We start from the raw sequence: 26192 nt of genomic DNA on the forward strand, positions 1-26192 counted from the left end.
GCCCGTCAGTGCTGCCGGCACTGAACTCTAAAGCTGGGTAGAAGGCAAGTGCCCAAGAGGTGGCAAAGTTGTTTGCATGCCCACCTTTTCCTTCTAGCTGGAGATTCCCGCATGTGGAGGTTAGGTCTCAAATATCCCAAAGGCCTTCCATGGCCCTTTAATAGGCTCTAGTTACCCTTCCCAGGTGGGTTCTTGTTTCTCTCTGACTTCCGGGACCAGAATCGGGGTTCAGTAAATGATCATTTAGGCGAACAGGACAGACCAATTCCCCACTCCCCTTCCTATGATTTGAGTCCTGATGAGGTCACTTGTAATTGTGGATTTTAGGAAAGACACTTAATCTCTATAAGTCTTCATTCTCATCTATAAAGTTGGAATAATATTACTAAGCTTGTTGTGAGGACAGTAAAAATAAACTACAAAACACCTAACACTCAGTAGGTGCTCAATAAATAACTGTCCCTGAAGGAGTGCTGGATCAATCCTAAGTAGAAATGAAGAGAAAAAGAAAATATAAATTGGAACAGAAAAAAATAAGGTAGAAGAAATAAATACTAAGATTACAATTAATATAAATAGGCAAAACTCACCTATTAAATGAGTCTAGGTTGGGTAAAAAAAAGCAGGCTGTTTGCAAAAGACACACCTGAAGATGTAAGAGTTCTCTCACTTTACCCATTTTCAAGCCCAAGGGTTTGCCTAGCTCTTACCACCCCACACTGCAACACAGCAGACTATTACAGCACATCAGACCCCTTGGCTCACACCACACATTGTTGGCAATGGATTTTCTATAAAATAAAGGCTCAAAATTCTTTTAGGCACCAAAATTTTTATTAACCCACCTTCTTGCTCTCTTTTAACATTATAAACCAAATTAACCTCTTTTTGACCCAGAGCTATGATGGGAACCATCAAGTTACAATGTGCTTTTACATTTCTCTGGCCCCTCTTAACCGCTGGCTGTCATTCCTCTTGTCTTTTCTCACTTAACAATATATTCCAACCCCTGTAAAATAGGGACTAAAAGTACCAACCTCATTGTTCTGAGGTTTAAGAGAATGCTAAGCACTAAACCAGGCTCTCCGGAGCATTCCAACTCCCACAGTTCCTCCACACCCTTTGACACAGTTCCTTCTCATCTGTCCTGGGCTGAGGAACCAATGAACCTGTAAACCAAGAACATGAGTCTAAAGTCCACAGGCCAAGTGAAGGCCTGGATGGTAAAGTGCATGGGCTTTCTGACCACCACTGCCAACTTCCAGCTTAAGGAAGGACTGAGTGAGCAGTTCCTGAACCCCTGAGCTCATGGTTCCCTGTGGGTAACCCCCATGTACCTCCATTACAGCCAGGGCTAGAGGAGGGACTTCTCAATTCCCCCTGCCACACTTGGAACAGCATGAGGGATGCAGCAGAGGCCAAAGACTGAGTGACAAGCCCCAAGGAGTCGATGGGGAACATTACCAAACCAATCTCAAAGGTGGTGCCATTTGCTCTTGGGGAGGAGAGGTGGGACCCAGGCAAGGACAGCAGCTGGAAGGCAAAGGGCAGGCCCGGTTCTCAGTAGCGGTAGTGATCAGGCTTGAACGGGCCTTCGCGGGGCATGCCCAGGTACTGGGCCTGCTTCTCAGTCAGCTTGGTCAGCTTCACATTCAGCTTGCCCAGATGGGCTTCAGCCACGGCTTCATCCAGCTGGGGAGAAACACAGGAAAAGCTGGAATCAGTGCCATGCTCTGGGACCCCTAACCTCCATCTTCTCGCTGCCCAAAGAGGCAAGAATGGTTCTATTATGACATCTGCTGAGGGTTAAGCGTATTACATCATCCTGTCCTCACAGTGGATGTGTGTGGGTTTGGGCTCTCAGCTCTTCTTCAAGGGGGAATCAAATTATATCTTCCCCTCCAGGCAGCCCTGGTGGGACCATCAATTAGGTCTCCTCCTTCACCCTCCATCAACCTAAGCAGCCAACCAAAATGCTTCCTGGAATTTATCAATGAACAGGACATACTTTCATGACAGGGGCTGGCTCTCGGGATTCCTAAACAGGGAGGCCATTGGTCTCAGCTCACCAATAGCAAGACTATTTGACAAGTGAAGTGAATGCAGAGAGAACAAAAGAGTCAAGAAACAGAGAAAAGACAGAGCTCCAATGCCAATGAATCCCCGGATCCAGTGTCTGAATCTGACACTCTGCCATTACAGAACCAATAGCATTCTTTTTTGGATTACACTGGTTGTAGTTTTAAAGTACTTCCTGAGCAGTGGTGACCGTAGCCGCCTTCCAAATATATCTTTAAAAATCTGTCTATAAATTCATAAAACGCCTTCCTCCTTCAAGAGGTGGAGTCTACAAGCAATAAATGCTGGAGAGGGTGTGGAGAAAAGGGAACCCTCTTACACTGTTGGTGGGAATGCAAACTGGTACAGCCGCTATGGAGAACAGTGTGGAGATTTCTTAAAAAACTGGAAATAGAACTGCCATATGACCCAGCAATCCCACTTCTGGTCATACACACTGAGGAAACCAGATCTGAAAGAGATATGTGCACCCCAATGTTCATCGCAGCATAATAGCCAGGACATAGAAGCAACCTAGATGCCCATCCGAAGATGAATAGATTAAGGAAGCTGTGGTACATTTACACCATGGAATATTACTCAGCCATTAAAAAGAATTCATTTGAATCAGTTCTAATGAGATGGATGAAACTGGAGCCCATTATACAGAGTGAAGTAAGCCAGAAAGATAAAGACCATTAGAGTATACTAACACATATATATGGAATTTAGAAAGATGGTAATGATAACCCTATATATATGCAAAACAGAAAAAAGAGACATAGATGTACAGAACAGACTTTTGGACTCTGTGGGAGAAGGCGAGGGTGGGATGTTTCAAGAGATCAGCATCGAAACATGTATAATATCTAGGGTGAACAGATCACCAGCCTAGGTTGAATGCATGAGACAAGTGCTCGGGCCTCGTGCACTGGGAAGACCCAGAGGATCGGGTAGAGAGGGAGGTGGGAGGGGGGATCGGGATGGGGAATACATGTAAATCCATGGCTGATTCATGTCAATGTATGACAAAAACCACTCCAATATTGTAAAGTAATTAGCCTCCAACTAATAAAAATTTAAAAAAATAAATAAATAAAAAACAAACAAAAAAACAGGTGTAGCCTAAGTCCTCACCCCTCAAGTGGCTCATTTCTAATGAACAGAATGAAGCAGAAATGATGATGCGGGGCTTGAAAACTGGGAGCTAAAAGGTACTTCAGCTTCCTCCTTTGCTCTCCCCCGGAATCTGGGGGAAGCCGGCTGCCATCTCATGAGGAAACTTAAGCAGCTCTCTGGAGGAGACACTCATGTAGCAAGGACCTCCTGCCCACAATGATGTGAAGCGGCTCTTCCAGCTCCAATCAAGCCTTCAGATGACTGCAGCCCTGCCTGGCTGACTTCTTGACTTAAGTCCCATCCCACCATCCCATAATGGCACAATCGCCTTTAACCACAACCCAGATCCCTGGTGGCTTCCCTGGTAGCTCAGCTAATAAAGAATCCGCCTGCCATGTGGGAGACCCAGGTTTGATCCCTGGGTCGGGAAGTTTCCCTGAAGAAGGGAACGGCTACTGTCCAGTACTCTGGCCTGGAGAATTCCTTGGACTATAGAGTCTGTGGTGTCGCAAAGAGTTGGACACGACTGAGTGACTTTCACTCCACAGCCCAGAGAGCTTTACGTTCCCAAGTGGTTTCACATTCACTGTTTCATTAGAGGCAAACATCCCTAACGAGGAGGCCAGGGTTTATTTTTCTATTTAACAAATGAAGAAACTGGGGAGAGGCAGGCAAAGGCAGAAGCAGAGTCTAGCCCTAAGGCCATGGCAGTTCTGGAGGAAGAATGAAGGTCTCCAATGACCTGAGGACACAGTGAATCCTCCCTTCGCTTGACCTGGCCTGCACCCCACATTGGAGGGCACCCCGCACCTGAAGCGCAGTGTGTTGTAATGGTTAACAACCCAGCTGGTCTACTCTGGTCCAATACTTGACAGCTGTGGGGGCAAGTCGCTCTCTGAACCTTAAGTCCCCTCATCTGTAGGCTGGATCTCTCACAGTTCTTACAAAGATCAGTGATATTCAAGAGGGCATGGTGCAGGCACCTTAATAAATGGGGGTGCTCATGCTGTCATTGTGGTTAACCAAGATACATAATCCCTTGCCCCACACACTGCACATGAGTGTGAAGCATGTCCCCAACCCATGCCATGGCAGTGATGGAGAAAGGAGAGAAGGATGGGGCCAGGTGCTGGGGTAGGAGGTGAGCTCTTTACCTTTTCACTTCCAACCCTGGTCTCATCTCAGAGGCCTGCCCCTTTTCCCACTACAGCCCTATTTCCTCCAATTGAGATTAGATGAGGAGTCAAATGAGGCTTTTTAACCCCACAACAAGTATGGGGACCTGGCAGGCTGCACAGGACAGGACAGCCCCTTGAAGCCCTCAGAGGTGAGACATCTGGTCAGACAAGGCGGTACCTGAGGAAGACTAGGGGGGAGAGGAGTTGGCTGGCTCGGAGGACAGACACCCCGGCCTCTTCCTACTTCTCACTAGTTGGCAGAACCAGCTTCTCAAAGGGTGGGAGGAGAGATACGAAGACTCCATCACAGCCTCACCAGTAGTCAAAGGCTGGAAGCAAGAATTACTCTTACCACTTAGCTGAGAGGGACACTGAAGCCCAATCAGGCTAAGTACCAAAACCAAGTTTGCCCACGATGCTAAAGAGTTAGCATGAAAACACAGCATTCTGACCCCTGAGGGAGGGCAGCTCGTGGGGTGTTAGGACGAGCACTGCATTTGACGTCAGATGACCTCTTGTTGACCATGTTGTCATGGTTACCCTGACCACACGCTCACAGAATGTCAGGGGCCATGCTCAGTGTGTTGGCAGCATCATCCCATTCCAAGGCGCACCTGGCTTACAAACAAGTCCAAGTTTACCCACCCAGTTATATTTAAAATGGAATATTTCACACAAAAATATTCATATCTGGCTTCCTCTGAAATGTCAGGAGCCCTGACCCAAAGGGCCCAGGTTGATAATAATAGGCAGCCAGCCCCTTCCACTGGGGCACATGTGTTTCGGTCAGTTCCCCTCCAGCCCATTCATCCTTAGTGGGCATGTGTGTTTGTGACCCGTGACCTAAGAAAGTTCTCACAATCCTTACAGAGGTACTATTACCTTCATGTTACAGAGAAGGAAATGGAGGTTCAGAAGTTAAGGAACCTGGTTACACAGGCTGAGATTCAGACCTGGATGTGTCTCTCTCCAAAGCCCATGCTCTTCTCACCACCCAGCCCGGCTACTCAAGTTATTCCCTGCTTTGAGCCTCACTTTCTCCTCTGTTAAATAGAGAGAATGACTTCTGCCCTGAGGGGGACCCTGCTAAGATCTTCAAGAGAGGAGGCAAGCACTGTATGAACTCAGGCAAGCCCTGCTTGGGGAGCCCAGGTCACATGACCCTTGGCCAGGGGTGCAGGGTGGAACCCACCTTCTTGGGCAGGAAGTGGACCCCGACAGGGTACTTGTCCGGGTGGGTCCAGAGCTCGATCTGCGCCAGCACCTGGTTGGTGAAGGAGTTGCTCATCACAAAGCTAGGGTGGCCCATGGCACAGCCCAGGTTGACCAGCCGGCCCTCGGCCAGCAGGATGATGCGGCGCCCATTCTTCAACAAGTAGCGGTCCACCTGCAAGCGGGCAGAGCAGCGATAAGGACTGGCAGGCTCTGCTCCCAGTGTCCACCCCATCCTCATCCCATCCTCCTGCCCAGCAGCCCTCCCTGCCTCCAGCAGTGCCCACAAAGGGCCTAGACTGCCCTAGAACAACCTCCAGCATAGGGACTGGCATACACAATTAATAATAAAAGCCAGTATTTATTAAACAACTCTGAGCTGCAGACCTCATACATCTACTATGAAAATTTAAAGAGCTCACATGTGCAAAGCACTTAGTTTAAGTATTACATATTAGCTAATGGTATTGTTAATATTATTACTGGCACAGTTACACACGTAACTGTACGTGTGTGTATACAACATATAAAAATTACATTTAATTCTACTAATAATTCTATAAATTAAATACTGGTATTATCCCCATTTCACAGAAAAAGAAGCTGAGGTTTAAAGGGTTAAGTTCCTTTTCCAGAGCCAGACATTACAAAGTGGCTGTAATTTGAGCCTGGACAGTCTGAGGACAGACCCCAGGTTCTCAATCACCATGCTTAGTAAAAAGCTGAATGTAGGATTTCCCTGGCGGTCCAGTAGATAAGAATCTGCCTGCCAATGCAGGGGACATGGGTTTGATCCCTGGTCCAGGAAGATCCCACATGCCTCGGAGCAACTAAGCCCATGTGCCATAACTACTGAGCCTGCGCTTGAGAGGCCATGTTCCACAAGAGAAGCCACCACAACAAGAAGCCTGTGCACTGCCGCATGCTGCTGCATGCAGCAACGAAGACCCAGAGTAACCAAAAATGAAATCAACCAGTAAGACAGATGCGGTGGTACTCAACCTTGGCTGCATATCAGAATCCTCCAAGGAGCTTTAAAAACGAGGACCCTTGGCCTCCCTCCAAGATTCCAATTTAAGCAGCCTGAAACCTCTTCCTCCCACCCCGCTGCCCAGGTCGCCAGACACTCATCATCTGTCCTCCTCTGCGGCCAGCCCACAGGCACGCCCCCACTCGGCGCTCCATCTGCCGAGCCTGCTGGCAGGGCTGGGTTCCTCACCTGGGGCTTGATGTTCACCTTCTCCACAGCGTTCTCATTCAGCCACTTGACATCGATCTCCACGTCAAAGTGCCCGATGTTACACACAATGGCATCATCTTTCATCTGTTCAAAGTGCCTGTGGGGGAGCATCAGTCCGTGAGACAGGGTCAGCAACCAAGGGCAGCCCCACGCCTGCCCCCTCTTTCACTCCCTAGGACCCCCACCACCACACCAGCACCTACTGGCCAACGATGATGTCGATACAGCCCGTGGTGGTGACAAAGATGTTGCCCTCCTGACAGGCCTCATCCATGGTGGTCACCTCGTAGCCTGTGTAGAGACAGCCCCCGTGGGTCAGCCAGCATGGCCACGCCCCTCCTCTGGCCCACAGCTGACGGCCAACCCCCGCTCTATCATACCCTCCATGGCAGCTTGAAGTGCGTTGATGGGGTCAATCTCCGTGATGATGACGCGGGCCCCGAATCCCCTCAGGGCCTGGGCACAGCCCTTGCCCACGTCGCCATAGCCCGCGACCACTGCCACCTTGCCCGCAATCATGACGTCTGTGGCCCGCTTGATGCCATCTATGAGGGACTCCCGGCAGCCATAGAGGTTGTCAAACTTGCTCTGAGAGGAGAGGGGGTGAGGCAGGGATGGGGGCAGGCAAAGCCCTGGGGCCTCAGACCCACTCTCAACATCTCAGCCTCCTGGGCCTTGGGCTGATCACCTCCTGGGACTTCCCACCAGCTAGAGTGTTCATGTGCCCCTTGCCCCTGCTCAGCCCCACCCCTTTCTCGCCAGTCTTTCTCAGCCAGTCCAGAAGGCTTCCTGAGGATCGACTATGCGAGACTGCCCAAAGAACCTGCTTCACTTTAAACCTCCCGATGCCCAGCTCTGAGGATCGCTGCGTAATCCTTTGTCTCTTTAATGCACTCACCACTCTATCTACAACGCCTTTCCCCACCAAGTGAGGGCTAAATTCCTCATCGGCAGCCTCCCCGGGGGCCCCCTCCAGGGCCTACTCCTGAGCTGCTCTGGAGTCCAAAAGCAGGAGCCATTCCTGCTCCCCAGGCTCACCTTGGTGACAGAGTCGTTGACATTGATGGCCGGCACCTTCAGGATCCCGTTGGCCATCATCTTGTACAGGTTGTGGACCCCCGTCGTGGTCTCTTCAGAGATGCCTCGGATGCCTGAACAAGAGGGGAGGGGACAGATTTTAGGCCTGGAAGGAGTGGCCTCTGGGATGGGACTCCAAGAGCCTAAGAGAGCCCACAACTGAACTCACCTAAATTCCTCACCTTTGCCTTCCAAAGATGCTCCTCTTTCTGGGTTCCCATCTCTGGAACCTATACCACAGTCCACCTAATCACCTGGGCCAGCATGAGGGAGGAGTCGGCACCTTCACTAAGCCTCATGATTCTATCTCCCAACAACTTGCAGACTCTCCATCCCCGCTGCCCTCGTCCCTGCCACAACGTGTCCTCTACACAGCAGCCGCACTTAACATGTGTATTTTCAGAGACGTCTTTTCAATACCATCCAGTTACTTCCCTTTGCCCTCAGCATCAAGCCCAACTCTCTTGCTGAATATATTATAAAGTCTTTATACATCTGGTCTTCACTGAGGCTCCAGTGAAGGAAGTTGCCAAGCTGGCTAACTTTCTGTTTCCTGAAAGGTCGATCCTGTCCTACCTCAGGGCCTTTGCACTCACTATAACATTCCCTACTTCCCTCCCCACCCTGCTATGAAGGAAGCTTCCCAGTTGTTCTCAGCCCTGCCCTTATGCTTGCTCTCAGGCCATCATCTCAGCCAGCCTTCCCCCAGCTGCCCAGCCCAGAAGATGGGCCCCAGCACGCTTACAGGAGCCTGCGGACATCCCATCTTCCACAAAATCTGCTGCTTGAGGCACCGGGAGTCCGGCCAGGCCTGCTGCTCTCATGTGGACAAGCAAGACCCATTTAGACCACCAGCACCCAGCCCACCGGCCTGCCCTACTCACCTGACAGGAGCTGCGGGTACTTGGTGTGAATGAGGTTGGTGAGATCACCACCATCGTCGAGAATCATGTTGAGGGGTCCGTCCTTGAAGTGCAGCGTCTGCTCAATGCACCACAGGTACTCCTCGTCCGTTTCGCCCTTCCAGGCGTACACTGGAGAGTGAGCAGTCACATCAGGGCTGGCCCTTCACAATGGCACCTGCTCTAGGGACCCACCTAGGTAGACTCAAGACTACCTCCTTCCTGATTTCCATCCCCAGCCACCTCCAGCCTCTCTGAGGATTCAGCAGTGCTAAGGACACAACGTGGAGCCAGAGGAATCAGAGTGTGAATCCTGGTTCTGCACTGCCCAGCTGTGTGACTTTTGGCAAATCACTGTTTCATTGTCAATAGTAGCATAGATTAAGTGAGACAGAAGCCAAACACAGACCCCCTATTTATAAGTATCTGGAAGGAAGTCTTTCCTCTCTTACTCTTTTTTTCTTTTTTCTTTTCCTACCCTCATCTGTCTGGGCCCCCAGCTCACAGTGACCAGGGTTCCTACCCACAGTGCCTACTGCTGGGAGGGAGGTGTGACGGGAGGAGGGAGCCACATTAGGTGGACTCAAGAGACAAGATCCAGACTTCATTCTGCACTGAAAGGACCTGATGGGCCCGCAGTCTCCGTAGTAGGTTATCCTAGGCAACGTCTGGCCAAAGTCTACTAACAGCAGCTACTGTGTATGGAGCACTTTCTCTGTGTCAGGCATTACTCTAACTGCTTCTTGCCCCCATCTCATTTGTCCTCACAGAAACCCTGTGAGGCTGGCATTACCATCATCATCACCTACAGATGCCCAGAGAAGCGGCTGAGATGTTCCCAGAGAGGGGCTGAGATGTGCCCAGGTCACTCATCATGACACTCTGCCGTTGCTGTTTTTGGCCACACATCATGTGGGACCCTAGTTCCTCAACCAGGGATCACATCCATGCCCCCTGCACCAGCAGCCCCAAGTCCTAACCACTGGGCCACCGGAGAAGTCCCAGCATGGCGCTGCTGAGCAAGCAACAGAGCCCAGTGCTCCTGACTGCCAGCCCAGGCTCCCCCCATCATTTGGAACAACTGCGACACAGGTGTGAGGCTCCCAGGAACCTCCCGTGAGCAAAGGACACCTGCCAAGCGAGGCCAGCTTCCCCTCCCTCAAACTGGGGCAGATAATAGCCTTGAAAACAAGGCCTTTTCAGAAAGGGGTCATGGAGTCCAAACTAGGTTGAGGAGTTGGGGACATGCCGATCCTTGGTCAGTCGCTGGAGAGGTCTTCCCCAACTCTATACCTTCCACTTGCAGCTGGTTAGAAGGAACTGTGAATGAATGTCCTATTTTATCATCATCAGACCTAACCCAAGCCCCTCCCCAAGCCCAAGCAGACTTGTTTCTGTTTCTCCAGCAGCTTGTGAGAAAGTCCTTCCTCTTTGGTTGTGGCCTTCCCCAGTACCCTAGACCATCAGATACTATGCAGTGGATCTCTGGGACTCTTTTTCTGCCCAGTACCCCTCCCTGATTCTTTGGGAAACAGACCCACATCCTCCTTTTAAGGAACTTCCCCCTCTTCAACACCATGTGATTCCCAATCACTGACTTGACTAGGGCAAGTAAGTGCTTTCAGTAGGATCTGAGATGACGGCTGGACAAAAGGGCTTTTTCCAATGGGTCTCTAGGCTAGGATTCTGCGGCCCTGACTCCTCTCCCCCGCTGTAGGGAGGTCTGCAGCAGTAAAAGTGAAGAGAAGCAAACAGAGAAGAGCAGAGCCCCTTCCTGTATCCCCAGCAGCAGGGACTCACCTGGAATGCCAGCCTTGGCAATGGCAGCTGCTGCATGGTCCTGGGTGGAGAAGATATTGCAGCTGGCCCACCGCACCTGAAACAGCCCGCAAGACAGGGCTGGTCACAGCCAGGTCAGAAGACCAGGGTCACTAGACAGGGGTAAGAAAAGGCCCTGAATCTAGGGATGAGACGCCTGGGATCTACATCCAACGGTTCTGCAACCACAGGCTGGGGACCCTGGAGAGTAGACGGAGCCAGAGCAGTGACAAGACCTAACTTATGTGAAAACAAGGCTCTGCCATGTGGAGGGGGAAGGGCTCCACAAGGAAGAAAGGAGACAAATGAAGAAGCTGTTGTTAGTGTTAAGACAAGATATGCAACTATAGCAGTGGAGGGGATAAATATTATTCTGAAGGCTGAGCTGACAGGATTTGTTGGGAGGATTAGTTTATTGGAGTAAGAGAGAAAAAGAGGAGTCAGGGATGACCCCAGGTTCTTGAACGGAGAGAACCTGTAAGGCTGAAGCCTGCAATTGCTTACATGGGGAAGACACCAAGAAGTGTAGGAAATCATGAGTTTGTTTAGACATGTTGAGGTTGAGATGTCAATCAATCAGATCTCCAAGTGGAGATGGTACATCAGTTGCTGGATACGATGTACCATATCATATAAATATTGTATATGTTATGACATAACCACATAAACAATATTTAAAACCATAAAATCAGACCACTGAAGAGAGTGAGATTAGAAAAGAAAGAAGTAGGCCAAGGACTGAGCCCTGTTGGACTCGCTAATTGGTTCTGGCTTCCCTGCACCACCACAAACCCCGCCCCCCGTGAAACATCTTCAGAGAACTTGGAAGAGCTGCAATCATTGGTACACATGACCCAGGCTGAACCAATCAGAGAGCACCATCTTTCCAGCAGCAGTGATTGGCCAAGGGCAGGCATGTGACCCCGGGAAGGCCTATGGGAACCAGACCCTTGGATGACTCAGTAGGGCTCTGGGCTTGAGTCTTCCCTGCTAGAGCTTCACGAGTCAGGAGAATGTGAATTGAGGGGGACCAGACGCCATCTTCCCAGTGAGAGTAAATCAGCAGAACAGTCACCACAAATGACAGTGAGGGGCGCCCCGTGACAAGGCTGGAGCTGGAGCCCCTGCTGGGCCTGAGGGGACACAAGACTGTAACTGCTGCTTCAGGCCTCACCTCAGCACCCAGGGCAACGAGGGTCTCAATGAGAACGGCGGTCTCCACGGTCATGTGCAGGCAGCCGGCAATGCGGGCGCCCTTCAGAGGCTTGGAGGCCGAGTACATTTCCCGCATGTGCATCAGGCCCGGCATCTCGTTCTCTGCCAGGTCCAGGGCCTTGCGTCCCCAAGCGGCCAGGGTGATGTCAGCTGCAGAGGCAGGGTGGACGGAAGTTCATGAGCTACTTCATCCCATCAACCATGAAGCACCCGCCACTCTGCACTCATCCCCTGTGGACTCGAAACACTAGGCTGGCTGCAGTCTCACTGATTCAACAAGGATTTCCTGGAGCCAGGGCAGTCAAAAAAGAAAGACATGGTCCCTGCCTAGCCACCGCCTACTTATAGCCTAGTGGGAGAACACATTTAATTAAAGAATCCCACAGGAACATAAGGACTTCTCTGGTGACTCAGATGATAAAGAATCTGACTGCAATGCAAGAGACCCAGCTTCAATCTCTGGGTTGAGAAGATCCCCTGGAGAAGGGAATGGCAATCCACTCCAATATTCTTGCCTGGAGAATCCCATGGATAGAGAAGCCTGGCTGGCTACAGTCCATGGCGTGGCAAAGAGTCGGACACAACTGAGTGACTAAGACAAACACAGAAGAACATGGTTACAACGCATGTAGTGCTCCCTTGAAAAATAAATAGCTGTCAGCCTATACATGCCTCTTACTGCTTGCCACCTACCAACCTCCTCATTCCCTCAAGATTTTAGCTCCTGGTTCTCCATCTTCCTAATCACCACTCTTGGTGACTTCAACACTCCTAAGTGATATAACCTAACACCTTGGACTCAGCACCATTCTTTGATCTCCCTGAAGACAGAGAAATGTTTCTCCACCCCTGTCACTTCTTCCCACCTGGAGGGAACTCATCTGTGTAACTAACAGCTCTTGGCCTCTCTCTACCCCAGGGGAGGTTTACTTAATTAGTAAACTTAGAAGGAAAAAACTGGGCATGCACAGTTCAGGTCTCCCCTCTTTTTCAAGCAAGCAACCACCAACCTGCCTGCAGGGAGCACATTCTTCCAGAGAGATCTACCCAAACCCACCTTGCCTGTAACTGGTGGGTTAACTGCTGAATTTGGGGGTTTGGTTAGCATTATCATTGGACTTTGACACTAGTCTACATCTTCGGGCTTCAGTGAATGCTATTGGTTATTCCTTGATACCTACAGGGGATTGGTTCTGGGAACCTCTATGGATACCCAAATTCTCAGATGCTCAACTGCCTTATATAAAATGGCACAGTGGTGGTGGTTCAGTCACTAAGTCGTGACCAGCTCTTGCGACCCCATGGACTGTAGCCCAGTAGGCTCCTCTGTCCATGGGATTTCCCAGGCAAGAATACTAGAGTAGGTTGCTACTGCCTTCTCCAGGGGATCTTCCCATCCCAGGGGTCGAACCCACATCTCCTGCATTGGCAGGCGGATTCTTTACTGCTGTGCCACCAGGAAATCCTATATGCTCCATTAGATCACTCAATATCCCATATCCTCTTACCTCTTTGATGACTTCACTACTCCAATGAAACTGCTCTCCTAAGCTCTCCGTAAGGCCCCATAGCCACTGGTGAATTATCCATGTTTACATTTCTCCCTGCAGCACCAACAGCACTAAGTGCTCTCTTCTTCGGAATCGCTTTGCTTAGCCTGTCTTTCTGTGGTTTCCCTTCCACCTTCCTAGTTCCTCTTCCTGTAACAGACTCTCAAAGTTTGGAGGCCCTCATGGCTCCATCATCTCCCTCTTCTCTCCTACCAGATGAGCTCATCCCACTTTATGGCTTGAAATACCTTTTCTACAGCAGTGTCTTCCACCTGTTCATCTCCAGCCCAAACTTCTCCCCTGAACCTGAGACTCATAATTCAACTGCCTACTCAGCATCTTGGTTGTCCATCTAGATAATGTGTCGAGTTTGAGGCCTCATGACTCCTTTTTCTCATCCCCAAACTTGTTACTCCCCCAGTCTCCTCATTTTAGGAAATGAAACCACCATCCAACCAGCTGCTCTAGACAAAAACTTATGATTTCTTGATTCTTCTTTTCCCCTTTCACCCTCTTCCAACCCATCAGCACTGTTGTCTCAACATCCCAATATGAGCAATCCAACAGCATCTCACCACCTTGAATCACTGAAGCAGCCTCCTCACTGGTCTCCCTGCTATTCTCCCCATGTTAGGGAAATGAAGATGCAGGTCGTCTTGTTCAGGCTTCAGAAGCAGGAGAGCAGCCCTCTGACTGACTTCTGACCCTGCATGGACTATGTGCCCGCTTTGGTTACCAGCAAGTCAAGCCACACCTTAGGTTAAGAGAGGGAGTGGGTCTTGGAATTTCCTGAGCCCCTGGAGGCCTGGCCAAACCCCCACCCCCAGCCTGGGGCCCTTGTTTCACAAGAGGAAACAGCCTTGTAAAAGTTAAGAGCTGCATTTTTGCGTGCAAACTGACAATATCAGCTTGCAGCCTGGGATTACAAACAGGCTTGTAAGTCTGAAACTGCAGTCTGAAGTCTCACCTGTGGGGTGGACCACCGCCTGGGACCCTTTTCCCAACTGAGACTCCAGATTGCTGGTACTGGGATCTCCCAGCACTGTTCAAGTTTGGATGCAGGTTATCAACCCAATTTGGTGATGTATATGCTGTTATCCCTCTCTATTGTTTCTATTTCTTTGCTTTTAACAACTGTCTAATTGTTTGTGTATAACAAGTGGATTTTTTTGTTAATGAATCCTTTGAATCTAAAATGAAAGTAGAACACCCCACAGGAGGAGCTCTTCAAGTGGCTAGTTGGGATGCTGCCTGATTCAAGAATCACCCAATAAAAGTTAGATCTTTAAAAAACCAAACAATACCCCACAAAAGTCAGAGAAACAAACTTTTAAATTTTAAAATGTATCACCTCCATTCTTCTGCTGAAATAAAAAAGCAAGCCAACCTCCAATGGCTTCCCCTAACCAACTCTTCACATGGCCATAGTGCCATACCCAGGTGTCTGCTCACCCTTCTTGCCCACCTCTCTACCCTTTTCTCCCCCTCACTAGTTGCTCAACCATACAAACCTCCTTACTGTCTTCATATTCCCGCCTCAGGGCTTTAACCCAAGCAGCTCTCTTACCCTGGAAGGCTCCTCCCCAGCACCTAATACAGTACCTGGCACACAGTAGGTGCTTAGGAAAGAAAGGAAGAACTCGGTATACTGCTGCTGGAGGAACTGAGAGCATGCCACGGTGACTCTAGTAGAGGGAGTAAGGTGATGAGTCAGGATTTTATTCCTGTAGTTTTAAGGGGAGTCTCATGACCAGACTTGTCTTTTGAGAAGGTTTCTTTGGTTGCTGCAAGCATCTACGAAGCAAGAGACTCACGGAGACCTGTGAGGAGGGAGCCCAGGACTGGGGTGGTAGCTGTGGAGACAGAAGTGGGCAGATCTCCTCACTTGCAAAACAGATTGTATCTCTAGTACTCAGATGGGTTGGGCACAGAGTAGGGGTCAGCCATGTTTACTGACCATCCTTGTTGCTAAGACTGAATGAGAGAAGGTCCACGAAAGGAGCTGGCAGTAGATGGGTAACCAAAAAAAAAAATAAACCAAATCTGAACCTAGTCCAACTCCCAGTATTTACCAGTGAGGAAAGGCTCACAGAAGTTATTTTGCCCCAGGTTTGACAGCCAGTCAAGAGTAGGGGTGGGACTGGTGGCCAGGCAGAGCTGGTAGAGCCAGAGGCTCCTGGGAGGGGCCCAGTAGCAGACAATGGTTCCTGTCCTATCCTAAGCTCCACCCCCTCTGCCACCCCCTGTCCCTCTAGCGAAAAGAACTCTTTCACTGCCCTCGGGATACAGCTGTGCCGGCCCTAGTGTTTTCATGAGTCCCTCAACTCCAAGAGCACAGGAGTCTGGCAGTCTAAGATCTGGGGTTTTTGGTGCCCAGGGGAGCTGAGGACTTGCAGAGGCTGCAGTAACACCTGTCCTAGGACAAGCCAAGAATAGTAGCAAAACCCTCTCTGAGTCTGTTTCTTCATCTGTGAAGTGGGAATAATCCTAACCTTCCTTGAGCCCAAGGATTAAAGATGCCATATGCTTGATGGAGGCTTCCTTTCAACCCTACTTAGCCAAGTTCCTCCACTTCCAAATGCAGCCTTATCTCCTCCCACACAACCCAAAGCCCTCAACCCATAACCCCACCTCTCTCCATAGTAATAACAAGTCCCTTTTCCAGCTCAGCCACTAGACCTTGCTTAATCTTTCTGGGCTTCAGTTTCATCCACACAACAGGGACAATAACCTACTCTGGCCTGCTACTTGATAAACTACTATTGGTAAGTTACTATTTTCCAGAGAGTTTTTGGAAGTTATTTCCTTTTAGGGCTTCAGTTTCTTCCTCTGTATAATGGGATAAAGTCCACCCCTAAAGATCATTCTGTAAACAAATGCAAATCCCCAGATAACATAGGAAGTGCTCCATAAATGTTAATGCTTTTCTCCAGGTTGAATGGTGTTCTGGATTTACTTTAAAAATTCTAGCCAGCCTGAACCGGTTTCTGCTGAAAGATCATTAGGGTTATTCCAAATGTGTTCACTTATACACAGTGATGAAAAGATGAGCACGGCCTGGGTGCACCTACTCCACCACCTCCCAGTTCTAAGAGTGTGGGCAAGTTACCATTTTTCCTGTGTCTCAGTAAATCCATAAAATGAGAAAATAACAGTCCCTACCCTAAAGTCATTAGAATAAAATTAATTAATCCATAAGAAAGGTAGAAAGCGGTGCCCACGCCACAGTAAACGCCAGTAAACGTTAACGATCAGTGTATCAGCTTCAATACTTAAGACAGCAGGAGGGATTTTTATAACCACTCCAAAAGTTCGAGATTCTCTGTAGGATTGTTCTTGTTGGCCAAATGAGAGTGACCCGAGAGGTTAAGTAACAAGCCGAAAATCCCCGGTGAGTGGACCTGCCCAGCCGCGGGCTCAGTCTCCAGGCCTCTCCCCCACGCGCCCTTCGGGGCCCCAGTACCCTCGCCTTCCCCGTGGGGGGCTCAAAGAGGGGTGGGCACTTGCCCGGGACCACCCAATTGGTTAAGGAGCCGGTCCGGGCCCAGGAGGCAGGATCCAGGGTCCCTAGCGTTGGTCCAGGCAGGTGCCATTGGTCCCAAGCCATGGCCAGGTGCGCGCTGCCCCCTGCCCCAGGCGACTCTGCGCGGAACACGCCGCCGCTTCGCCGCTCCGCAGCCCGCGCCGCTGAACCCTGCCTCGCGGGGCACGCCGGAACTTGTAGTTCGCGGCCGCACGCCAAGACACGCTAGCTGTGGCGGGGGAACTCCAACCCCCAGGCGGCAACGCGCGGCCAAGACCGCGCTGTGCCAGTGATTCAAGAGGGTCCTCCTGAGCGCCCCAGGTCGGCCCCGCGGCCGCCGCCCCAAGAGGTCCCCAGCGGGTGCGGAGCAGATGCACGTCCTGGAACTCACCGACTTTATAAGGCAGCTTGTCCGACATGCTGGCAGCGTTTCCGCACGGAGTGATGCACGCAGGCGAAAGGGGCCGGGCCTAGGGCTGGGAAGAGGCGCGGGCTGGGCGGCGCCGGGTAGGGACCTGCGCGTGGCGCCGACGCCTTTAAATATCTCCCCCGTCTTGCATATTCATGAGTCCCGAGCGAGCTGAGCCGTCGGGGCGGGGTCCAACGCACAGGGGCGGGACCGGAATGGACTCTGGTCTCTGTTGAGGGCAGTTTTTATCCCAAACGGTCCTTCCACCTCCCGCACTGGGTAGCAAAGGGATCTCAGAGACAGGCCTAAGAACAAATTCCATTCTTTTCTTCTTTCAACCAGTGAAACCCATGTCAAAACCGGGTGAAACTGAAATTCCAGTCAGGTCTCTTTCCTGAACCTCAGTTTCTTCTTCTGTAAACTGGGCAGAATGATACCTACCATACAGATTATAAGTAAAGCTGCAACATGTCAAGTTTCTAGCATATCGTAGGCCTTCCACCCTCCTGCCACTATCCTGATTATAGTGAAATTTGTATACGATTTTATACTTTTAGTACATATGTAGAAATCATTAAATGCTTCTTAGAACTGTTTCTGTGTTTAAAACCTTCATGTGAATGGTAACGTACTGTACTTATCCTTCAGCAATTTGCTTTTTTCTGTTGATATTATATTTGTAAGAGTAATGCATAGACTTAGAATGTATTCCTTTTTGCTGTTGCATTTCATTATCTACATCCCATGATTAACTTATCTGTTCTATTTGCTGACATTCAGTTTGTGTATCATTCTGCCATTATTGCATAAATGGAAAAATAAACTGTCTTTTAGTGCATCTGAGTAGGTGTCTGAGTCATAAATGTACTTAGGGGTGAAGTTTCTGAGTTAAAAGCATGTTTTTAACTTTCCTAGGTCTTGCCAAACTGTTTTCCAAAGTAGTTTATCCCCTCACCACAGTGTCTGATGGGGCTTGTCACATCCCTGTCACCACTTGTCAGACTGACAAAAATTTTTATCAAATTGATGACTGTGAAACTCTCCTTGTGGTTTTAATGGCCACGTGAAGACCGTTTATCATCTTTATAGGAACCCCCTTCCCCAACCTCCACCCAGCTGTTCTCTCATACTTTTTTCAGAGTTGACCCATTCTGAGTCCATGCTGTTTCACCTCCCACTCAGTCCTCAGTTGTCTGGTCTCCACCCCCAGGTCTCTGCTGAAACTGCTCCAGGCGAGGTCAGCAGGGAAGCCAGACCATCGTGCCTCAGCCTGCATCCCAACCCACCTTGCTGCACACAACGTGCCCTTGGCTTTCACTTTCTTGACTCCTCACCCACTCTCCGCAGGATGCCTTCTCTGGTCTAAGCAACTTCCTCTCCTTTTCTCCAAGTATTAATGTTCCTTTTTTCTTTTATTTGGCTCCATCTTCCAGCCCCATCTCACCCACACTTAAGCTGTTGTGACCACTCATATCCAGGTAATCCAAGTGTACACGGAATAAAACACTCAGTTCAGTTCAGCCGCTCAGTCGTGTCCAACTCTTTGCGACCCCATGAACCGCAACATGCCAGGCCTCCCTGTCCATCACCAACTCCCGAAGTTTACTCAAACCCCTGTCCATCGAGTCAGTGATGCCATCCAGCCATCTCATCCTCTGTTGTCCCCTTGTCCTCCTGCCCCCAATCCTTCCCAGCATTAGGGTCTTTTCCAATGACTCAACACTTCGCATGAGGTGGCCAAAGTGTTGGAGTTTCAGCTTCAACATCTGTCCTTCCAATGAACACCCAGGACTGATCTCCTTTAGGATGGACTGGTTGGATCTTCTTACAGGGGACTCTCAAGAGTCTTCTCCAACACCACAGTTCAAAAGCATCAATTCTTCGGCGCTCAGCTTTCTTCACCATCCAACTCTCACATCCACACATGACCACTGGAAAAACCATAGCCTTGACTAGACAGAACTTTGTTGGCAAAGTAATGTCTCTGCTTTTTAATATGCTATCTAGGTTGGTCATAACTTTCCTTCCAAGGAGTAAGCGTCTTTTAATTTCATGGCTGCAGTCACCATCTGCAGTGATTTTGGAGCCCCCAAAAATAAAGTCTGATGCTGTTTCCACTGTTCCCCCATCTATTTCCCATGAAGTGATAATGCCTTACCCCAAAAGTGGCCTGTTACCCTTCTCAATTATTACATGCCCTTTCTCCCCATCCCTGGAGTTACCACTGCAGTGATTAATGTCTTTATCATTCTCTTGCTTTTTCAAAATGGATTTTACAACTTATATGACTATCCTAAACAACACATTGTTTAGTTTTGCCTATTTTGTCTTCGTATAAATGAAATCATACAATGTGTGTATTCTTTTACAACTTACTTTCTCTTTCAACATTGCTTTTGAGGGTCATTCATGTAGATATTATAGCTCTGGTTCACTTATTTTCATTTCTGTTTAATCCACTTATTTATTCATTCTATTGTTGATGGACATTGGGTTGCTTCAGTTTTTTGCTGTTGCAAAGAATACTGCTTTAATATTCTTGTGTGTGTAGATAGATATAGATATAATTTGGGAGTCACATTCCTTAAACAAATATGCTCAGGTCCAACTTAACTAGGTAATGTTAAACTGTTTCCCAAAGTGGTTGCGTCAGTCTATACTCCCACCAGCCCTTATCAGTCTACCAATTTTTTTTTTGCCTATTTGGCAAGTATGAAGTGATACCTCACTGTGTTTTTTTTTTCCCCAATTATTTTTATTAGTTGGAGGCTAATTACTTTACAATATTGTAGTGGTTTTTGCCATACATTGACATGAATCCTCATTGTGGTTTTAATCTGCATTTCTTTGACTACCATGACTAACGAGGATGAGCATCTATTCATATGTTATAACCCATTTGAGAGTCTTTCTTTGTAAAAGTTCCATTCATGTCTTTGCCTGTTTAAAACTAGGTGGTTTGTTTTTCTTTTCACTAATAGAAATTCTTTACATATTCTGGGTATTAGTCCTTTGCTAATTATATGTGCTGCAGATATCTTCTCCAGATTTGTGGTTTGTGTTCTCACCCTCTCTCTCTTTTTTTTTGATAACTAGAAAATCTTAAGAGTTTTGTGTTTGTTTTGCCATGCTGCTCCGAATGTGGGATCTTAGTTCCCTGGCCAGGGATTGAACTCCTGTGCTGGAAGTACAGAGTCTTAATCACTGGACTGTCAGGGAAGTTCGAGAAACTCTTAGTTTTAATGTATTCAAATTTGTCAGTGTTTTCTGTAGTGTTAATGGTAGTTTTTGTCTTGTTTTAGAAAACCTATATACCCCCGAAGTCATAAAGAATTTCTTCTGTATTGTTAGCCCAAAGTTTTATGGTTCAAATATGTATGTAGTGTGAGGTAGTAATTCTATTTCATTTTTTTTTCTCCCTAATGGATAAGCAGTTGTCCCAGCCCGACTTATGCAACAGTGCATCCTTCTCCCAGTGACCTATAGAGCCATCTCTGTCATACATTGTGTCCATAAATACACTGGGTTATTCCTATCTCTCTATTTTGATGCATTGATCTGTGTATGCACTGTTAAAATTACCAAAGATTTTTAATAAATCTCATTCTTTTTCAAGAGTATCTTGTGGAAGTTCCCTGGTGACTTAGTGATTAGGATTTGGGAGTTTCACTGCCATGGCCTGAGTTCAATCCATGGTTAGGGAACTGAGGTCTCACAAGCTGTGAAGCACAGCCAAAAAAAGAAAGAATATCTTGCACTGTCTTGGATGTTTGCACATCTATATAATTTTAGAGTTACTTTGTCAAGTCTTAGGGGGAAAATACTTTTTTTTGAATTTTTACTGCAGTTGTATTAATCTATAAATTATTTGGGCTTCCCTGGTGACTCAGATGGTAAACAATCCACCTGCAATACAGGAGACCCAGGTTCAGTCTCCAGGTCAGGAAGATCCTCTGGAGAAGAGAATGCCTACCCACTCCAGTCAGTATTCTTACCTGGGAAAGCCCATGGACAGAGGAGCCTAGCAGGCTACAGTCCATGAGATCACAAAGAGTTGGACATGAATGAGCAACTAACACTTTCACTTTCCACACAGTAATGCCCATTTTATTGTCACCAGTAAAGCTACAGGGAATGTCCTGGAAGTCCAGTGATTAAGACTCCACACTGCCACTGCCGAGGCTCAGGTTCAGTCCCTGCTTGGAGAACTAAAATCCCATTAGCCACATAGTGCAGCCAAAAGGGGGGGGGGGGGGGAAGAATATATATATATATATACACACACACACATACAGGGCTGTAAAATTCATTTCTCCCTATCTCCTGACCAACAACCTGATTCCAATCCTCATCAACTCCCACCTGATCAGTGCACCAACTTCATCACTGGTCTTTAAGCATCCAGCCTAGCTGTGTCCCATTCATCTTTTACCCTATAGCCAGAGTGATTTTATATGTATCCATGTATAAAATTTTACCTCATATCTTTATTTATTTTGTATATTTATATAATTTATGTACATTATATAATATATAATCATATATATTATATATATATATATATATATATATATATAGCCATGCCACGTGGCTTGTGGATCTTAGTTCCCGACCAGGGATCAAACCCAGGTCCACGGCAGTGAAAGTACCAAGTCCTAACCACTGGACCATTAGGGAATTTCCCAGAGTGATCTCTTGAAGCTACAAATAAGTCCATATCTTCCTTCTGCTTAAAACTATTAATTGGCTTCCAGTTGCCTAAAGGAGTGGTCTCTAAAGTGTCTTTTTAATGAATGAATGAATGAATGAATTTTTGGTTGTGCTGGATCTTCGTTGCTGCATGGGCTTTCTCTAGTTGCAGCGAGTGGAGACTACTCTTCGATGTGGTCACAGGCTTCTCATTCTCATTGTAGTGGCTTCTCTTGTCGCGGAGCAGAGGCTCTAGAGCATGGACTCGGTAGTTGTGGCCTACGGGCTTAGTTGCTCTGCGGCATGTGGAATCTTTCTGGACCACAGACAGAACCCCTGTCTCCTGCAATGGCAGGCAGATTCCTATCCACTGCACTACCAGGGACGTCCTCTAAAGTGTCTTTTTGATCAATATTTTTTTCCTCAGATTCTATTACATTTTTTACAACATGACTGACCAGGACAGGGGTTCACGAGAGGGGCTGTCAGCTTCAGCCTTTTCTGTTTGTTCACTGTTGTAGCTTCAGTATTATCTGGAACTGCCATTTCTTTGCAGGAATATTTTGAAGCCTCCCATTTTGAAGCCAGTTGTTCATTTAGTTAGGTTAATATAGGAAACCTGGTACGTGATATTTATGTTTGCTTAGCCTGACAGAGGGGGTTTCCCTGGTGGCTGGATTGTAAAGAATCCGCCTGTAATGTGGGAGACCTAAGTTTGATCCCTGGGTTGGGAAGGTACCCTGGAGGAGGACATGGCAACTCACTCCAGTATTCTTGCCTGGAGAATCCCCACGGACATAGGAGCCCTGGGGGGGCTACAGTCCATGCGGTCACAAAGAGTCCAACACAGCTGAGCTACTAAACATAGCACAGCCTGACAGAAACACATACTACACCCAAGACTATACTGCAGAATGCTGAAACGGGGGCTAAGAGCCCCGCTGCCCACCCCCCAACATGTGAATCCCCTTCCCTCAGGAAATCTCTGCTACCTCACATGACAAAGGTCAGACAGACAGACTAGGTGAGGGAAACGGTGTCAATAATGACAAAAATCCATCCTAAGTGTCTGTCCTGCTTTGGGAGATGTCAGTTAAGTACACATTTGCTCATGTAGTATACTAAGTTCATTTGAACAAAACTTTTGGAGATTGCTGGCCTCAGGAGAAGGCCCCAGCACCTTTGCCTGGCCTTCGAGGCCCTCCCTTGTGTGACCCCCTACTTGTGCACCCCACCTTGTCTCTTTGGCCCCAACAGCATCAGAGCTCACACTACAGCCACTCAAAACTTACAGATGGTTCTCCCACACCCACTATGTTTTTTTCTGCCCCAATATTCTCCCCTCTGTCTCTGGATGCTCCCTGATCCCAGACTTCCTGTCAAAGTCCCACTTGGCCTTTAAAGCCAAGCCATTCCTTGACTCCCTCCCCAGGCCAGAATAGACGCCTCCTCTGTGCTCCCACAAACCTCCTCATGCAGCTCTACCTCTGTCCTTTCCACATCGTTTCATGCCATCTTTGAGGGGAAGAAGGGCAGACCTCTTTCTCTTTTAGCCCCAAGATCCAGCACAGGCCCTGGTTAATTTTTTATATATATTTACTTGGCTGCATTGGATGAGGGCAGGGACTGGATCTGGCTTTATTATATAACTGCATTCTCAGAAGCTAGCTAACTTGATCAATACTTAGTGAATGACTAAATGAAGGACCTCAACTTTTGGTTTTATTTTATTTTAAAAAATACGTATTTATTTTATATAGCAGTCAGGTCTTAGATGCAGCACATGGGATTTAGTTCCTTGACCAGGGATCCAACTGAGTCCTTAGCTGTGGCATGAATCTTAACTGTGTCATGCAAAATCCTTTGTCACAGCATATGGGCTCCTCTCTAGTTGTGGTGCACAGGCTCCAGAGTGCTCAGGCTCAAGTATGTGAGATCTTAGTTCCCCACCCAGGCATAAAATCTGTGCTGCCTGCATTTGAAGCACAGAGGCTTAACCACTGGACCACCAGGGAAGTCCCTGCCCTGGTTAATCTTAAAAAATAATAATTAAATATTAATAAAATCAGAATTTGGGTCTTCTCTGGTGGTTCAGTGGCTGGTACTCCATGCTCCCAGTGCAGGAGACTCAGGTTCAACCCCTGGTCAAAGAGCTAGATCCCACGTGCTGCAACTAAGACCTGGCTGCTATATAAACTAAAAAAATATTTTTAAAAAATAAGATAAAACCAGAAGTTGAGATGCTTCATTTAGTCATTCACTAAGTATTGATCCAGTTAGTTAGCTTCTGAGAATGCAGCTATATGATGAAGCCAGACTCAGCCCCTGCCCTCACAGTGTTTGCATTCTAGGGGGCAAGGGTTGGAAAATAACAAAGAAATGAGCAAACAATTTCAGATCAGGATTTGTTTGTCCTGCCCAAAGACTTCTGCACATGCTATTCCTTGTGCTTAGAAAGTTCTTCCTGACCCTTTGCATGACAAACAATTGCTCTTCCTATAAATCAGGTGTGCCAAAGTGTAGCTTTCTTTATTATTCTCTTTCTGTGACTCATGGCTTCTGAAGTGGTTTCTGAAGTCCCTTCCAGCCTGAGACACTGTGTTTCCCATTACAACAGTGTTGTCAGCCCTACTTTGGTCCCTTGGGCTCCCATGGAAATCAGCCTTAGGAATTCTCTGGCAGTCCGGTGGTTAGGACTCTATGCTTTCACTGCAGGGGCCACAGGTTTGATTCCAAGTCAGAGAACTAAGATCCCAGGTACCATGTGGTGTGGTAAAAAAAACAAAAACGACAACAAAAAAGTCATCCTGGCACATAGTAGATGCTTAGTTTGTTATATGGTTGATTGGTTTAATGAATAAATGTAGTTACATTTTAGCTTTTTAACATTAAATCAAAGTTATTTTAAATTCTAATATAGAAAAATTTGAGAAATGGAGTATTTCCTGCCATATCAGTAAACGAGGATGTCACCATCACCAGTGATTGCAGCTACCACAGATGGTGAGCTGGTGAGCCCTGAGGGAACTCAGGAAGAAAAGAATACCTGCCATCTAGCAGCCATCAGACTGTAGCCATTCCCTACAGTGAGCCCTGAGAAAGCTCAGGAAGAAAAGAATACCTGCCATCTAGCAGCCATCAGACTGTAGCCATTCCCTACAGTGAGCCCTGAGAAAGCTCAGGATGTGAAAACAGGATACTGGCCCCAGATAGCTGAGATGCATATCAAAGGAATGGTTTCAGTGAGCCTAGATACTTGGATCTTCCCGTTCGGAAAAAAAGTGCTAAATTCCTTAACTTGGGTTATCTGGTTTTCTTTGGGAGCTAAGTCACTTTAGTCAACTCTTTGTGACCCTATGGACTGTAGCCCGGCAGGCTTCTCTGTCCATGGGATTCTCCAGGCAAGAATACTGAAGAGGGTTGCCATTCCCTTCTCCAGGGGATCTTCCTGACCCAAGGGTAGAACCTGTATTTCTTATGTCCCCTGCATTGGTAAGAAAGGGTTTCTTTACCGCCTCCACCACCTGGGAAGCCTCATCTGGTTTTCTTTAATTGAGAATAATCTTCTGATGTTCAAAGGGACTACCTGCCCTTTGTTCCAAAACTTCTGTATAACCTGGCTCCTCCCCTTGCCTCTTCTGAGCAGTTATCTCAAAGTCACTCGAGATGCTGTCTCTAGGGCTTGAAGTCCTTAGAAATTCCCGCCAAACAAAATGAAACTCTCAAGTTTTAGGTTGTAAATGTTTCTTAACTCCACAATTTGAAATATAGAGAAAGTGGGAAAAAAGCATTTATCTTTGCCTGAGTCTCAGAACTCGGCAAAGGTTCATGTGTGAAACTGTTAGGGTGTGTGATCCCGAGGTGCAGGCTGAGTGAGGATGAGCAGGCAGAGCAGAGAATGGAAACAAGTGAGCAGCTGTATCCCTGGGCTGGCCACCACTCTGGGCTGCTACATGATCGCACCGTGAAACCCCCTGAGAGGTTGAATGAAATGTGTTTCTGTTACCCATAGCTGTCTACATAATTTCTGATGCCCAGTGCAAAATGAAAATGCAAGGCCCTTGTTCAAAAAGCACTCGGTTGGGGAGGTGAAATTGTGGTCTAGTGGTTAGGACTCCATGGTCTCACTGCTGAGGACCTGGTTGAGGAACTAAGATCCCATAAGGCTTGTGGAGCAGTCAAAAAAAAAAAAAAAAAACGGT

General features: G+C 47.8%; 1 protein-coding gene across 1 annotated transcript; it reads right to left on the minus strand.

Moving 5' to 3' along the window:
- Window positions 1-812: 812 nt before the first annotated feature.
- Window positions 813-17434, minus strand: AHCY (adenosylhomocysteinase). The gene is made up of 10 exons (XM_065921848.1): window positions 17284-17434; window positions 11779-11969; window positions 10587-10662; window positions 8769-8918; window positions 7846-7958; window positions 7188-7395; window positions 7011-7098; window positions 6787-6904; window positions 5548-5742; window positions 813-1692 (listed from the first exon to the last, which is right to left on the minus strand). The coding sequence occupies exons 1-10, from the start codon at window positions 17309-17311 to the stop codon at window positions 1561-1563; spliced, it is 1299 nt and encodes a 432-aa protein (XP_065777920.1). The 5' UTR covers window positions 17312-17434; the 3' UTR covers window positions 813-1560.
- Between the last annotated feature and the right edge of the window lie 8758 nt (window positions 17435-26192).

The sequence above is a fragment of the Muntiacus reevesi genome, chromosome 2 (genome assembly GCF_963930625.1).
Source record: "Muntiacus reevesi chromosome 2, mMunRee1.1, whole genome shotgun sequence".
NCBI lineage: Eukaryota > Metazoa > Chordata > Mammalia > Artiodactyla > Cervidae > Muntiacus > Muntiacus reevesi.